The 17,865-nt window shown below is 38.6% G+C and overlaps 2 protein-coding genes across 4 annotated transcripts in view; one reads left to right on the top strand and one right to left on the bottom strand.

The window, feature by feature from the left end:
* Positions 1 to 17,865, bottom strand: part of ECPAS (Ecm29 proteasome adaptor and scaffold) — a 121,783-nt gene that overhangs the window by 86,997 nt on the left and 16,921 nt on the right. The gene's annotated exons all lie outside the window — the stretch shown is intronic.
* Positions 10,978 to 11,741, top strand: LOC105707999 (rRNA-processing protein UTP23 homolog). The gene has a single exon (XM_064375820.1). It carries the CDS (start codon positions 10,978 to 10,980, stop codon positions 11,725 to 11,727), a length of 750 nt encoding a protein of 249 aa, XP_064231890.1. The 3' UTR covers positions 11,728 to 11,741.

Below are 17,865 nucleotides of genomic sequence, written 5' to 3'. Positions count from 1 at the left end.
GGCATTTTCTGGAACTAGGTAGTAGAGCAAGGCAGCAAAACTTTAATCAGATACCATCAGATATTAGGGAAAATGTATCTATCCTGGTGAAATTATCTTACTGATGAAGTTTCTCCAAAGACAGAATCACTGCACATTACTGTGTTAAGGTTACCTAGTTAGAAACACAGAGCCAAGTTTCCCCAAGAAAGGCACTATGAGACACACATGTTAAATGACACCATGGGGATGCTCTCAGCAAAACCCAGACTGTGATAAACTACAGACCAGGCAACTTCTTCAACCAGTACACTGCAGGGGCAAGAGGGAAGGTGGGGGTAAAGGAGAGCATACACAAACAACTAGATATTTGATTTTAAGGAATTACTGTTAAAATTGTTTTAGGTACTATAATGGTATTGTGGTTATGTTTGTTTTTTAAAGGTCCCTACAAAAATTGTCAATGGCAATTAGGGAGCTTTATAAAGAGCTAAAAATGTTCTATATTTAGATCTGGGTGATGATTACAGAGATAAATACATTTATAAAAATTTATCAAGCTCTCTTTGTTCCTATCTTCTACTGTACCTACTATACTTCAATTTAAAATATATATTTAAAGAGTCATTTTTTAAAGATAAAAAGATGGAAGCATTTGCAGGTGAAATAATAGCTACTGGAATTTTCTTTAAATAATAAAGAGACACTCAGAAGGGCCTATATAACTAAAACCAAGATTGACCACAAATTGATAATTATTCAAGCTTCATGACAGATACTGAGAATTACTATTGTGTTTGCCAGAAATTTTCCACAATAATTTTCTAAAGGAAGATAGCTTAGCTAGATATAGATTGCTCCATAGCTCAATCAATGACAGAGATACAGATAGATATATGGAGAGACAGACAGATCAACAGATCGACTGATCAATCCTGAGTAGCAAGAAGCACACCCAACACCCAGAATTGATCTTGTTTTTCAATACCATTCTCCAGTAAAAGGAACCAAGCTCCCTGGAAAAATGGCTGAATCTAGGGCTTGGGGCAGGGCAAAAACAAGACGTGCCTGAAGCATCTTGTAGTGCCTAAAAGGAAATGGAACATGGGGTCAGGCATGGTGGCTCATGTCTATAATCCCAACACTTTGAGAGACTAAGGAGGGAGGATCACTTGAGGCCAGGAGTTCAAGACCAGCCTGGTCAACATAGAGACACCCCAGCTCTACAAAAAAAAAAAAGAAAAAATTAGCCAGGCATGGTGGCAAGTACCTATGGACCCAGCTGCTCCAGAGGCTGAGGTAGGAGAATTGCTTGGGCCTGGGAGGCTGAGGCTGCATACAGTGAGCCATAATGGTGCCACTGGCACTCCAGTCTGGGTGACACAGTAAGACCCTGTCTCAAAAATAAAGAAATGGAACAAGTCAAAGGGATACAGGAATCAACCTGAAAGAACTCCTAATGGCCCAAGCCATGACAATAGAAGGAACAAAATAAGTAACAGTATTGAATTATAAGCCAAAATATAAATCTACATGAGTCCATACAGTTGGAAATAATTATTGAATGATAAAAGAAACTGGGGGGAAGGAGACAAATTTTTCTTATAGGAGAATTCAAAATAATATATGTGGCTATTTCCCCCTACAGGAGGTGGAGCTTAATTCCTGCCCATCCTCCCGCTTGAGGGTAGACTACATTTAATGACTGCTTCCTTAGAATACAAAAAAGGGAGAAATGTTAACTTCACAGTAAATTGCCAAATACTATCTTAGTCCAGTGAAGAAGGTTAACTTATGATGTCATGCAGATATCATGTGTCCCTGAAATGATGTGACAAGAAAGGCATTTTACCTCTCTGGTATTCATCACAAAAACCCATAACCCAAATGAAATCATAAGTAAAACAACAGAAAAACCCAAACTGGGGGACATGCCATAAGACACCTGGCCAGTACTCAAGACTTTCAAGATCATGAAAAATAAGAAAAGACTAAAAAAGTGTATCAGACCAGAGAAGGCTGGGAAACATTACAACTAAATGGTACCCTGTACAGGATCGTAGTGCGGGGAAAAGGGACATTAATAGAAAAACTGGTAAAATCCAAATAAAGTATCAAATTTAGTTTAAAAAATTAATAATAAAAAGAAAGAAGGGATGGAGGAAAGAAAGACAGGCACATTCTGAGACTACCATACAGTGATTCTATTTGATAAATGCTGAACACTGCTGTAAAAGGAGTTCTCAAGAATGCTGAGTTTAACTCACAGTGTTCGTGGAAGTTACAGGTAAAGGAACAGCTCCTTAGTGCCTTACAGCTCTTAGGCCATAGAAATTGCCTACGAATTTGAGCTACAGAAACTGGAAAGAACTGTTATGTGGACAAAGGCAGAAACTTAAACTCATAATAAATTGACCTAGAATATCTCTGCCACAGTTAAAGAAACTGGGGGGTGGGTGGCGCAGGTGGAATATCTAGTCCCTGTTACTTTTCATGCCATCATTTGGATGCTTCCTATGTATGCCCAGTATAGTACCTAACATCTTCCCTCCCTCACGAGACAGGCAAATGTAACATCCTAAGCACATTAAAATTATGAGAACGTGGGAATGGGAAGAAAGAGCACCAACCGCCATGTGAGAGGGTCCCGCTAAAACAGGCTGGGTACACCAGAGGAAGAGGTAAAGCCTTCTACCTGCTTTGAAGTGAATCAATTTAACACTGTTAGACCATCTTTACAGACCCATCTATACTTAAATAAAAGATAATCTTGTTCAAATTTCACAAAAAGAAAGAAACATCAACATCTACAGATATAGCCAACTACTAAATTTTTCTTTCTTTTCCTTTTTTTTTTTTTTTTTCTAATAAGACAGTCTTGCTGTCGCCCAGGCTAGAGTACAGTGGTGCTATATCATGGCTCACTGCAGCCTCAACCTCCTGGGCTCAAGCTATTCTCCTACTTCAGCCTCCCAAGTAGCTGGGGCTACAGGCATACGCCAACACACCCAGCTGATGTCTTATTTTCTGTAGAGACAGTCTCACTGTGTTCCCCAGACTGGTCTTGAATCCCTGGACTCAAGCGATCCTCACACTTTGGCCTTCCAAAGTACTGGGATTACAAGTATGAGCCATCGCACCCAGCCTCAGTTTTTTGAGTATAAACTTACCATTCCTTCCTCATAGGACTTCTCAGTTTCTAGTTATGCTTAGAAAAGCCATTTTCACTGCAAGATTTTTTTAAAATACTGTATTGTGTAGAAAAGAGTTAACACAGACCTAAGACTGCTACCTGTAGAAAGGCTGGCTTTCTAGCTGAGCCTGGCCCTTGGCTGACATCTGGAAACTTGGATTTCAGCAGGGTTTCCACCATTCCCAGAACTGCTAAGAGTGGTTCACTCTTAGTGTGCCTATTTATACAAACAACATTGTTTATGCTGAATAACAGCTTCCCTTCAGGGAGGAGTTTTGGTACATTTTAGGAAGAAGGTACCAACATGACCAGCCCCAAACAAAAACCTGAGGCATCAAGTCTCTGATGAACATCTCTGGTGGATACCATTTCACACCTGTTGTCACAACTCACTTCGGGAGGGATCAAGCATGTCCTCTGTGACTCTACCAGAAGGTTCTTGGAAGCTTGCACTTGGTTTCCTCCAGACTCCACTCACATGCCTTTTCCCTTTGGTGACCCTGCTATACTAAATCTTAGCTAAGAGTATAAATATATGCTGAGGTCTGTGAATCCTACTAGACAATCACTAAAGCTAGGAGTGAACTTGGAGACTCCTGCAAGGTATATTTATCTATGTTTTCTTCCAAGCACACTTATGATTTTGCTTTCTGCATTCAAGTCTTTGATCTATCTGGAATTTTCTTTTGGCATATGGAGGGATGTAGGAAACAAAGTCTTTTGTGGGTTTTTTAAATCTTCTTAACTGTGTAATAACACATACAGAAAATCATATAAAACATAAATGCACAGTTTAATGAATTATTATAAACAATCTTGTAACTAACACCCAAGTCAAGAAGAAAATTTATTTTGAAGCCTGCATAAAGATTTGTACTGGTCTCAAAACAGAACTGAAAAGGACTGAAAGACTGTATAACATAAAAAAGCACAGTGAGTTTTTAAGGACTCACCTAAGGTCACAGATGTAATTAGCAGCAGAGTAAGAATAAGAATGGAGTCTTCTGACCTTTAGTCTAAAAATCCTTGCCTATACCATACAACTGTCTCCAAAAATGGCCCTATTTTCTATCGGGTACCCATACTATCCATACTATACCCTATACAGGAAGTTTTATTTGAGAGAATATCCAAAGTTTCACCAGAATGTGTCTCATTCAGGCAGTATTTATTACAAAAATGGAAAAATATACAAATTCAAAGGTCAGAAAACAGCACTAGAGAGCTCACTACTATGATTAAGAAGCTAACTCCATACATGGTCAATTGCAATTCAACCTTTCTCCTCTTCCTCCCTGCTCATCAAAATTCTCTTCTCCTTCAAGCCCCAGTACCTTCCTAGTTTCACAGTGAAGCACTCATTCTCTTATCTAGGCCACTCATTCAAGTACCTACTGAAACTCTACCATGTGCCAGAGCTTGGCAGTCATGGGTATAAAGAGTGAAGAGGAAAGAGGTCATGGGTATAAAGAGGGAAGAGGGGGCTAGGCACGATGGCTCACGCCTGTAATCCCAGCACTTTGGGAGGCCAAGGTGGGTGGATCACCTGAGGTCAGGAGTTCAAGACCAGCCTGATCGACATGGTGAAACCTGTCTCTACTAAATACAAAAAATTAGCTGGGCATGGTGGTGCATGCCTGCAGTCCCAGCTACTTGGGAGACTAAGGCAGAATTGCTTGAATCTGAGAGGCAGAGGTTGAAGTAAGCTGAGATCACACCACTGCACTCCAGCCTGGGCAACGAGAGTGATAGTCTGTCTCAAAAATAAATAAACAAAATAAAATAAAATAAATTTTTTAAAAAAAGAGTAAAGAGGGAAAATGTTTTCCAGGTTTACCTCACAGGTACATGATAACAGCATGTAGCAAGAAAATAACAGAAGGCCTGGGACAGACTGTTCATGAACAACAGCATTTAAAGACGGAGGAAGGAGAGTCTGAAAAAGGGAATGATAAGCAACAGAAAAAATAAAAAGAAAACTAACATGGGGTCAGAATGATTAAGAAAAGAAAGATTTTCCTAGAGATAGCAGTCAACCATTTCAAATGATGCAAAAAGATCATGCAAAATAAGAATTGAAAAGAATCCAGTACATTTAGCAATAGAGTTCACACCTGACCTTGGCTCAAGCGGTTTCAACGAAGTGGGAGAGACAAAAGCAGACCATGTAGGGTAGAGGAATCCAGTGGAAGATTAAAAAGGATGTGAGGAATAAATGACAACTCTTTAGAAACTTTTAGTTATTAAAGGGAAGGGGAACCATTATTTTTTCATTATTTCAATCAAATAAGAGCTCTGAGCACATTTAAATAGCAACAGGAAAAAGCCACTAGAGAAAGAAAAATTGAAGAGGGAAAAAGTTATTAGACTGTGACCCTGAGAATATGGGACAGGTTAGGATTTAGCCCAAGGTTTGAGGAATCACCTTCCATAGGACAGGAAGGCCATCTCTGCCATTCTAACACAAGGGAAACAGGAAGACTGGTGTTGATAAAAATCAATGTTACAAATTTTATGGAAGGGCCTGAAAGAATTCCCTTCTGATGGTTTCTACTGTTTCTGTAAAATAGAAGGCAAAGTCTTCTTCTGATATTTGGAGAGCAGAGGGCAAGTCAGCAGTGTGACAATAGTAGGAAACAGCTTGCAACAGAGTGAGGAAGAGAAGAAAATTGATTGGTAAAATGAACTACAAACGTGAAGAAAGTGTAAAGGACCCAACTGAGGTTAGTGAATATAAATTTATAGCAGCATCAGTCCACACAGTCAAACAAATAAAAAATAAATCTATCCTTTCTTCCCCCTACCCCTATAGCATTTACACTATTGTCTAATCACTGAAAAAATACAAACATATACAGACAAGGTTTTCTAAATCTTCACTTACAAATGTGATTTTAAAAAATATCCTTTATTTCATATCAACCAACCAAAAAGAATTTCTGCTAAAAGAAGTATCTAGAGTTTGTGTGCATATACATACACGAGACACACACGTTAAACAAGTATAAAATGCCTCCTTTGCATATACTATGGGAGCAATTCCAAATGGGCAATTATTTATAACCTACACAATTATTATTCATATAGACTTCTGAAAACCCAACTAATGATTCTGAGGTTCTATAATATAAAGTAGTCAATGGACCTATATTTTCATGTCAGATACATTACTGGTTTTAGTTAATAAACTAAATCTCTCTAAGGTTATTAACAAACTTGTCTATTAGGAACAGCATAAGACTGGTTCATAAGAATGTTTTCATAAGAATATTATATAATGTTTCACAACATTATATCTATATGGCTATCATTTCTATATCATATCTAGATATAGCCATATATCTAGATTTAGATATATCTACATGGCTATCATATTATATGTGTAGTTTTTATATTCTTGTATAATAAAGAATTTAGGTGACCTCTGTCCATGCTCCTGAGAGGTAAGCTCTAAACCCTTGGGATTTCCCCAGTAACTGAAGTGCCTTTGTTATTCATGGTGGGCCCCTCTAATCACATCTGATAACTTATGCTGAGGAAGTAACTCACCGTGGGCCCCTAGATCATTTATGCTAAGAGATAACTCAGGATGGGGGTTAATCACACTGGAAAGACTAATCATCTTATAGGTTTCAGCCAGGTGACTTGGGGAACAGGGTGGGGAGTTGGAGAGGGAAAGGGGACTGGGCCGGGGGTGGGGGGGGTGGTGTTAGAAACTGAGTCATGTGGACAATGATTCAATCAATCAAGCAATCATGCTTGGTCAATAAAAACCTTGGACACCAAAGTTCAGGTGAGCTGGTGAGCTTCTGTGATTAGCAGTGTATTGTGTATATTATCACACATCGCTGTGCTGGGAAAGTACCCTGACATAACAGAAGCTTTGTATTTGGAACCTTCTCAGGCCTTGCCCTATATGTCTCTTCTTTGGCTGGTTCTAACTTGTATCCTTTCCTATAAAACTATAACCATAAATACAGGGCTTTCCTGAGTTCTGACTCATTCTAGCTAATTACTAAACCTGAGGCAGGGGGTGAGAGTCCATGGAGACCCCCAAATCTGTAGCCAACAGGTCAGAAGTGAGGGTGGCTCTGGGATCACAGGAACTTGTAGGTGGCATATAAAATCAATTTAGTCTTGTGGAGGACTATCCCCTTAACCTGTTAGGTTTGGCAGCATAATTATATATGATATAAAATATTTTATATAGGTTATATAAACATTATACATAACGATTCTCTCTCAGAATACATTATTCCTTTAATTTTACCTTTTTCTTTTTTTCCCTCCCTTAAGCTCAATGGCAAGAAAAAATTATTATCTTTTTTCTTTTTTGTATTTTTTGTAGAAATGAAGTCTATTGTTGCCCAGACTGCTTGTGAAGTCCTAGCCTCAAGGGATCCTCCTGCCTAAAACTCCCAAAGTGCTGGAAATTACAGGTATGAACAACCACAACTAGCTAATTTTACCTCCTTTTTAAATAAAGCTGACAACTACTACAAAAATAAGTATTTTAATAAATCAAGAGTCTACCAAATATTTGAGACCACACATTCCATCACCTGGCAGCAAAATATGAATTATTAGTAGAATCCCACCTAGAGTAGGAATCCTATACTGGTTAATAACCCCATTTACTACCACCAAAGGAAAACTGAGCCAGGCCAGAAAGCTAAAAATCCCATATAACAATACCTCAGAGACACAAGAGCTCATCATTTGGAGGCATAACTTAATACAAAGTCATAATTATGTGATTTTAAGGGTTCTTTTTTTAATTACTTCTAAAGACAGACCACAATGATACAACTTGCAATTATAAATCCTGCTTTAAAAAACTGGTTCATTTTAAATTACCACAAATATGGAATGTATTATTTAAAAACCTCCCCACACAAAAAAATGCCAGGACTTTATTAATTCACTGGTAAATTCTCCTTCATAACTTCTTCCAGAGAAGAGAAAAAGGTGGGGTAAGGGGATGGCAGGAGAACATGTCCCTGATGTTAACAGGCCAGAATAACCTTGATACAAAACAAGGGTTATCACCAGAAAGAAAGATAAAAGCAAATAAAAGATGTATCTCATGAATATAGAGGAAAATAAGATAATAATATTTAAATCATAATACATAAAATAAGTTTAAAAAAAGTAAGTCAAATCCAACGATATATAAAAAAGATAATACATCCTACCAAAATTGGATTTATACCAAAGATGCAAGGTTGGTTTAACATTTAAAATCAGTGTAATCTGCCACGTTAACACAATAAAGAATAACAATCATATGATCATCTCAATATATACAAAAAAGGCATTTGATCAAATTCAACATCTGTTGATGCTAAATTGATGGAAATAAACATTTTCTTCTTTTTTGAGATTAAGAAAAAAAGGCTGGAGTGCAGTGGTGTGATCTCAGCTTACTTCAACCTCTGCCTCTCAGATTCAAGCAATTCTGCCTTAGTCTCCCAAGTAGCTGGGACTGCAGGCATGCACCACCATGCCTCGCTTTGTCACCCAGGCTGGAGTGCAGTGGCACAATCTTGGCTCACTGCAACCTCCGCCTCCCGGCTTCAAGCGATTCTACTGCCTCAACCTCTGAAGTAGCTGGGATAACAGGTGTGTGTCACCATGCCCAACTAATTTTTGTATTTTTAGTAGAGACAGAATTTCACCACGTTGGCCAGGATGGTCTTGAACTTCTGACCTCATGATCTGCCCGCCTCAGCCTCCCAAAGTGCTGGGATAACAGGTGTGAACCACCTCACCTAGCGGGAAATAAACTATTAATGTTGAATAGACAACTTCCTTAACCTGATAAGAGATTTTTATAAAAACTTACAGCAAACATTATATCTAAAGGTAAAATACCAGTTTTCCTCTGAGTTCAGGAACAAGGCAAAGATGTTCACTATTACCAGTTTTTCAGATTTGTACTGCAAGTTTTATTCAGAGCAGTAAGACAAAGAAAAATAAAATGCATTAAGATTAGAAAGGAAGAAATAATATTTTCATTATTTAAAGATAATGAGTGTTACACAAAAAAAATCCAAAACAATCTATGGATACATTAGAATAACAAAACACACAAATCAATTGGTTTCCTATAAACCATTAGTAATAAACCATTAGAAAACAAAATTTGAAAACACCTATTACAATGACATCAAAGCACATCAAATAGATGGAAATTAATCTAGGGAAAAATGTGTAAGACCTCTACACAGAAAAACAAAATACATTGCTATAAGAAATTAAGGAAAACTTAAAGGATACACCATATTCATGGATTAGAAAATATTATTAAGATGTCAATTCTTCCCTAAATTGACCTATAGACAATATAATCCAAGCACAATCCAGCAGATATTTTAGATAAAATAAAAAGCTGATCATAGAGTCAGGCACAGTGGCCCGAGCCTATAGTGGTTCCAGGCCAGCCTGGGCAACATAGGGAGATACTATCTCAATCAATCCATGATTGAGTGGAGGAGTAATTTTTAAAAGTGTGGATACCATTAGAAGGAAAAAGAAAAGCAGATTCTTTCTATAATTTAAAGAAATGCAAAGGACCAAGATTTGCCAAAACTATCCTGAAGAGGCACAACAGCTAGAGGACTTTGGTTAGATTTCAAGGCTTATTAAAAACTATAGTAGCCTGGGCACAGTAGCTCAGTCCTGTAATCCCAGAACTTTGGGAGGGCGAGGCAGGGTGACTGCCTAAGCTCAAGAGTTTGAGACCAGCCTGGGCAACATGGTGAAACCCCATCTCTACCAAAAAAAAAAAAAGTTAGCTGGGTGTGGTGGCATGCATCTGTAGTCCCAGCTACTTGAGAGGCTTAAGTGGGAGAATTGCTTGAGTACAGGAGGCAGAGGATGCAGTAAGCCAAGATCATGCCACTGCATCCAGCCTGGGCAACAGAAAAAGACCCTGTCTCAAAAAGAGAAAGACCTTGTCTCAAAAAAATAAGCAAAATAAAAACTATTAAAAAGAGTGATATGCTACAAAAAATAAGTAGAAAACTTAAACAAAATTAAAAATGCATAAAAGACAAATACACAGCAGAGGTGTCACTGCAGTGCAGTGGGTAAATGATGGTCTTTTCAATAACTGGTGCTAGATCAACTGTATTACAATATGGGAAAACATTAAATCCCTATCTCACACCATATGTATTAGTCCATTTTCATGCTGCTGACAAAGACATACCCAAGACTATGCAATTTACAAAGGAAAGAGCTTTAATGGAGAACTCAGTTCCATGTGGCTGAGGAAGCCTCTCAATCATGACAGAAGGCAAGGAGGAACAAGTCACATCTTAACATGGATGGCAGCAGGCAAAGAGTCAACTTGTGCAGGCAAACTCCCATTTTTAAAATCATCAGCTCTCCTAAGACCCATTCACTGTCATGAGAATAGCAAGGGATAGACTTGCCCCCATGATTCAATCATCTCCATCATGTCCCTCCCACAACACGTGGGAATTATGGGAGCTACAAGATGAGATTTAAGTGGGGACACAGAGCCAAACCATATCACCATACATAAAGGAGAATCAATTCCAGATGAATCATAAATCTAAATGTCAAAGGTAAAACAATAAAGTTCCTAGAGAAATAAAGAATATTCTCATTACCTCAAGATAGGAAATGATACCTTAAAACATGAAGCTAGATGGTAAGGAAGTCTGGGAAATATGATTAGCAGAATCTGTCTCACAGAGTAGAGTTTAGAAATGTGGAGTTAGAAATAACCATCACTGGCTTCCTGGTCCGGTGGCTTCGGTCCGGGTAAGCCAGGCATGAAGATCACGAGGCAGAAACACGCTAAGAAGCATCTTGGCCTCTTCCGCAACAATTTCGGAGTCCGCAAGCCATACCAGATCCTGCTGGACGGCACCTTCTGTCAGGCGGCACTGCGGGGCCGCATCCAGCTGCGGGAGCAGCTGCCGCGCTACCTCATGGGGGAGACGCAACTGTGCACCACCAGATGTGTGTTAAAAGAGTTAGAAACATTGGGAAAGTACTTATATGGGGCAAAATTGATTGCACAAAAATGCCAAGTTCGAAATTGTCCCCATTTCAAGAATGCAGTGAGTGGATCAGAATGTCTGCTTTCTGTGGTTGAAGAGGGAAATCCTCATCATTATTTTGTGGCAACACAGGATCAGAATTTGTCTGTGAAAGTAAAGAAGAAGCCTGGAGTTCCTCTGATGTTTATTATTCAGAACACTATGGTTTTGGACAAACCTTCTCCCAAAACAATTGCCTTTGTAAAAGCAGTGGAGTCAGGTCAGCTTGTCTCAGTGCAGGAGAAACAAAGTATCAAACATCTCAAAGAGGAACAGGGTTTAGTAAAAAACCCTGAACAGAGAAAAAGAAAAAAGCGCAAGAAAATAAGTGGTCCCAATCCTCTTAGCTGTTTGAAGAAAAAGAAAAAGGCACCGGATACACAATCATCTGCTTCTGAAAAGAAAAGAAAAAGAAAAAGAATTCGGAACAGATCTACCTCAAAAGTACTTTCTGAGAAGCAGAATGCAGAAGGAGAATGAATCCTTTAGATACTTTTAAGTACATTCAAATGTGAAAATGAATTTTTTTAAAAACTAGAAGTATTTATAATAAGAGACCAAACTTATTTTTGTAAATGAATCCATATTCTTTAGCTAAAATTAATTGTAAAATGAAAACAGTGACCGGCCTAGCCAGCATGGGCGGACGGTGCACACTTGTACTTCCAGCTACTTGGGAGGCTGAGACACGAGAATTGCTTGAAGCTGTGAGGCGGAGGTTGCCGTGAGCCGAGATCGTGTCACTGCATTCCAGCCTGAGTGACAGAGTGAGACCCTGTCTCAGAAAAAATAAATAACATACATACATGCATGCATACATACATACATACATACAATGAATGGGTTTAGGTGTGATGGTGTTCACTTTACTTACTAAATGGTTTAGGGAGATTGTTTTTCCAGTTATCATTTTTGCCTCTCTGATCCCCTTCCCACCTTCAAACATTATATGCAAATCGCTAAAAAAAAGTCATGTAGGCCGGGCATAGTGGCTCACGCCTGTAATCCAAGCACTTTGGAGGACAAAGCAGGCGGATCACCTGAGGTCGGGAGTTCAAGACCAGCCTGACCAACATGGTGAAACCCCGTCTTTAAAAAAAAAAAAAGTCATGTAGTTCTAAAAGTCTTGTGACAAGAAAGAGTAAGTCTCTCACACTGACAGAAGAAACTTCCTCTTTCAGTTCTTCTAGTGGTTGAAGAATTTATATTTCCATCAAATAATTGATACATCCATTCTTTATTGACATCCTTCTAGAAAGAATGGAGTTTTTCCCATTTATACTGCATCATTTGTCTAATATATGAATATTTCACTCTTTGTACATCAGAAACTCAGTATTTTCATTATTATGATGGTTTTTTTTTTTTTTTGCTTTTTTGAGTTCCATTTGTCCAATAAGGATGATGATTTTCTTTTAGATGTAAGTGTTAACTTCAACAGCAAAAATTCTCTTTAAGATTGACTGTGAATGTTATTAAAAAGTATCTAAATTAGTCTGAAGGTCAATTCCGTTGCAAATTGAATAATCATACCTGTCAGTTACCCCTGCGATTGTTTTAGTCATTTATCAGGTCAAAATAAAAATGTTTTTGTACTACAAAAAAAAAAAAAAAAAAAAAAAAATAACCATCACTGAAAGAAACTTTCATAATCTGACAAAAAACATCTATGTAAAATCTACAGCAAATATATCTCATACAAAATCAGAAACAAGACAAAATATGCACTATCATAGAGTACAGAAGTCAACTGAGATAAATGAGAACAAAGTATCAGCCAATGTAATTTTTAGAAATGAATAATTAACAATGGCAATAAAAACTACCAAGTATCTGAAAATAAATCTAATTAAACATGTCACAGTCCTTTACAGAGAAAATTATAATCCTAATTATAATTCATAAGATCTAAATTAATGGAGAAGCATAACATTGATGGATTTTGGGGGGGCGGGTGGAGTTTCACTCTGTCATGCAGGCTGGAGTGCAGTGGCACGATCTCAGCTCATTACAACCTCTGCCTCCCAGCTTCAAGTGATTCTCCTGCCTCAGCCTCGCAAATAGCTGGGATTACAGGCATGTGCCACCACACCTGGCTAATTTCATATTTTTTGTAGAGATGGGGTTTCGCCATGTTGGTCAGGATGGTCTCAAACTCCTGACATCAGGTGATCCACCCACCTCAGCCTCCCAAAGTGCTGGAATTACTGGCTTGAGCCACCATGTCCAGCCACATTCATGGATTTCCATGTCAGGATACGTTAGTGATGATAACCCCCAAATCTCCATGCCTTAAAAACAACCAACATTAGTCTCTCACTTAGACTACTCCTCAATCGTAGGTCAGGAGGAGGGCTCTGCTCACTGCAGTCAGTTGGCTCACAGAGCCAACTCCATTTCGAACACTGCTGGTTAGAGTCATTACCTCAATCCTTCTGGCTCAATTTAACCTTTCTGTGGTAAAACTAATCACATGTCCCTCACTCTGTCCCCAGCACTAAATTCTATTTTGTGCCCAAAAGAGAGAACCAGAAATATCTGGTAAACAGCACTGATGCTCACAAATAAACTCAATGTTGCAAAGATGGGAAGCCCCACAGTCAAATATTCTCTACAGACAACAGAGTGCTTTGTGAATGCTGAAAAAAATAATAAAACTCATATGGAATAGGAATGGAACAGAATATGTAACAGCAAAGAGCCAAGAATAACTGTCAATTTTCCATAAAAGTGAGGTGTAAGTGACTCTACCAGATTTCAAGACTTATAAAGCTGACAATTAAGACTGAGTATGGCAAAAGCACCAGTCGGCAAATAGACAAATCAATAGATTAAAACAGAGAACACAGAAAGATAACAGGGACTATATGGAAACTTGAGATCAACAAAAATGGCATTAAGAATCAGAGATGAAAAAAACGGACTACACGTCAGGAAAAAAAGATTCAAATCTAACAGTACCAAATGTTGGCAAAGACGGGAAACAAACCAAGAAGAACTCTGGTTCACTACTGATGGGGTACATACTGATACAATCTCTGAAGAACAATTCTGCAGTAAAGACATCTCTAGCAAAGTTGAAGGGGGACATACCCTTCAACCCAACAATTCTGCCATTTGAGTACCCATCTACAAACTGTTTATCACCAGTCAGCAAAGCGATAAGGAACACTTCTTACTGAAAAAGTGCTGCTAGAATAAGAAGTTTTAAATAAATTAACAGTGACAGTTGATTGACATTTTTATGCAAGTTCCTTATTTGCAAGAAATAATTTCCTAGTGCTGAGACAACACTTTGTGTAACACTGTCCTAGAAAAAAACTCTCCCAGGAGCTGAGTGTGGTGGCTCACACCTTTAATCCCAGCACTTTAGTAGGAGGCTGAGGTAGTCAGATCGCTTGAGCTCAGGAGTTCAAGACCAGCCTGGACAACATGGCAAAACTCCATCTCTACAAAAAAAAACACACACAAAAGTTAGCTGGGCATGGTGGTACACACCTGTAGTCCCAACTACTCAGTACTCAGGAGGCTGAGGTGGGAGAATCCCTTAAACCTGCAATGAGTCGTGATCATGTCCCTGCACTCCAGCCTGAGCAACTGAGCAAGATCCTGTCTCAAAAAAAAAAAAAAGAAATCTCCCAGGAAGAGACAAGCATAAGGACACATATATCAAAGTGTTCATGGCCCAGAATTCATAAAAGCAAAAATATGAAAACAATCTAAATATCAGTGAACAGGAGAAGGGATAAATTATGGCAGGGTCACACAACAATGGAAATAAATAAACAAGGATTACATGTCACATGAGCCAACAAGACCTTATCTGAAGGATCAAACAAAGTAAGTTACAGAAGGATATGTATAGTTTAGTTCCATTTATGGAAAGTTTTTAAATGCAATATATATTGAGTATGATATATACATCACAGTAATGACAATCTCTGAATGAGAAGGGAGAGGGAAGGAGGGAAGAGAGGAAAAAGAGAAAAAAAGAAAATGATACGATAAGGAGTAACACAAGGGTTTGAATTGCATCTGCAATGTTTATTTCTTTAAAAAATAAAATAAAATACAAGACCTGAAGCTAATAGCAAAAAACATAAAGACTTAACAAAGATGAGTCAGACATACATAAATGTTCATAAGATTACTCTCCATACTTTTCTTCATAGTTGAAATAATTCACTGTTTTTAAAAGGATATATATATTCCATAGTAATTTTATTTTATGACATAATTATATAAAAAGGGAAAGAAAATACATCAGTAATTTTTCTTCTTGATACTTTTCAAATATTTTTCAGTGAAAACACATTTTTTTAATTAGAAAAAACAGCATACAGGCCAGCATATGCAGTGGTTCACTCCTGTAATCCCAGCACTCTGGGAGGCTAAGGCAGAAGACTCCCTTGAGCCCAGGCATTTGAGAACAGCCTAGGCCACACAGTCAAGACCTCATCTCTACAAAAAATTTTAAAATGAGCCAGGCATGGTGATGCGTGCCTGTAGACCCAGCTACCCAGGGGACTGAGGTAGAAAAATCGCTTCAGCTCAGTAGGTTAAGGCTGCAGTGAGTTAGATCACACCTCTGCACTCCAGCCCAGGTAACAAAGCAAGACCATGTTCCAAAAAGAGAAAGATAAAAGTATACAGAGCAAATGTTTTTCAAAAATCCATGTTTTAAAGACAAGAAAAAAATTTTTTTAATCACAGAACTTTAAAGTGTGGGCCGGGTGTGGTGGCTCACGCCTGTAATCCAAGCACTTGAGGCCAAGGCAGGCGGATCACCTGAGGTCAGGAGTTCAAGACCAGCCTGATCAACATGGTGAAACCCCGGCTTAAAAAATAAATAAATAAAATATAAGAAAAAATAAATAAAGCGTGAAAGGAACCTTAAAGCATACGAAAGAACAAAAAGAGGCCAGGTATGGTGGCTCAGGCCTGTAATCCCAGCACTTTGGGAGTCTGAGGTGAGTGGATCACGAGGTCAGGAGTTTGAGACAAGCCTGGTCAACATGGTGAAACCTCGTCTCTACTAAAAATACAAAAATTAGCTGGACATGGTGGTGTGCACCTGTAATCCCAGCTACCCAGGAGGCTGAAGTAGGAAAATCGCTTGAACCCAGGAGGCAGAGGTCGCAGTGAGCCAAGATCACGCCATTACACTCTAGCCTGGGCAACAGAGCAAGACTCCGTATCAAAAAAACAAAAGAAAGAAAGAAAGAACAAAAAGAACATCTGATCTCAAAGGAAAAGTATCAAAACCCTGAGAATCTTAAATCTCAAAACAAAACAAAACAAAAATCAAGCTTATGTTAAGCATTACATTCATGTAGGAGGAAAAAACCCTACTAAAAATATAAATAAATGTGTGTGTGTGTGTGTGTTTATTTTGGAGACAGGTTCTGCTGTTGCCCAAGCTGGGGTAGAATGGTGCAGTTACACCTCACTGCAGGCTCAAGCCATTCTCCCATCTTAGCCTCCAGAAGTAGTTAGAACCATAGACACATGCCACTGCACCCAGCTAGTTGTTTTATTTTTTGTAGAGATGAGGTCATCCTATGTTGCCCAGGTCAGTCTCAAACTACTAAACTCAAGCAATCCTCCCATTTCAGTCTCCCAAAGTGCTGGGATTACAAGCGTCAGCCACCACACCCAGCTCATTTATTTTTCTTTAAATAATTCAAATTTATATTATTCACCTGTCTTTAATCTCTCTATCTAAAGACAAAGAAGGAACTCTCCCTCCTCCTATCTGCATAAAAAGAAAAAGACCAGTAAAAGTTGAAGGACTTCAGTATTACCCACCTTTAGCTACTGACATTTCTGAAAATATTAACTTATTCCTGAGAAATAAAACTGTCCACACAAATCGCACATTTTTCAGATCTCTCTCAAAAATACAACTTTAACCTCTAAATTAAGGAGGAAAAGCTATTTTCTTACAGGATTAGAAAAGACAATAAACCTACAATTACTTATTTTTCTGTCATATCATTACTAATGGAAAAAGCACGTGAAGAAGAGGAGGAGGAAGAGGAGCAGGAGCAGGAGCAGGAGCAGGAGGAGGAGGAGGAGGAGGAAAGAATAGAGTAGAGTAGAATAGAATAGGCACTAAATCAGTTTCCTTAGTTGTATCGCCTTTCAGGACAACCAGAACACCAAAACATTCCTTAGAAAGTATGCAAGAAGGGTTGGGCGTGGTGGCTCAAGCCTGTCATCTCAGCACTATGGGAGGGCAAGGCAGGCGGTTAACAAGGTCAGGAGATCCACATCATCCTGGCTAACACAGTGAACCGCAGTTTCTACTAAAAATACGAAAAAATTAGCCAGGCGTGGAGGTGGGCGTCTGTAGTCCCAGCTACTCAGGAAGCTGAGGCAGGAGAATCACTTGAACCCGGGAGGCAGAGGTTGCAGTCAGCTGAGATCGTCCCCACTGCACTCCAGCCTGGGCAACAGAGTAAGACTCCATATCAAAAAAAAAAAAAAAAAAAGGAAAAAAAGAAATGATTCAAGGAAAGTATACTATCAAAAGGAATAGGAAAAGGATTCTATTTAAGGTAATGTTATCCCTGTTTGGTTGAATTTCAGAGGATTCTTTCTGGTTTAATTCTGTGT

The sequence above is a fragment of the Aotus nancymaae genome, unplaced genomic scaffold, assembly GCF_030222135.1.
Source record: "Aotus nancymaae isolate 86718 unplaced genomic scaffold, 86718_ANA_hifiasm-v0.15.2.pri h1tg000003l, whole genome shotgun sequence".
NCBI lineage: Eukaryota > Metazoa > Chordata > Mammalia > Primates > Aotidae > Aotus > Aotus nancymaae.
This window is presented reverse-complemented; position numbering and strand designations above follow the sequence as displayed.

Bases quoted from the DNA above. Each gene is read 5' to 3' on its own strand.
- LOC105707999 (XM_064375820.1), top strand. From the start codon at position 10,978: ATGAAGATCACGAGGCAGAAACACGCTAAGAAGCATCTTGGCCTCTTC.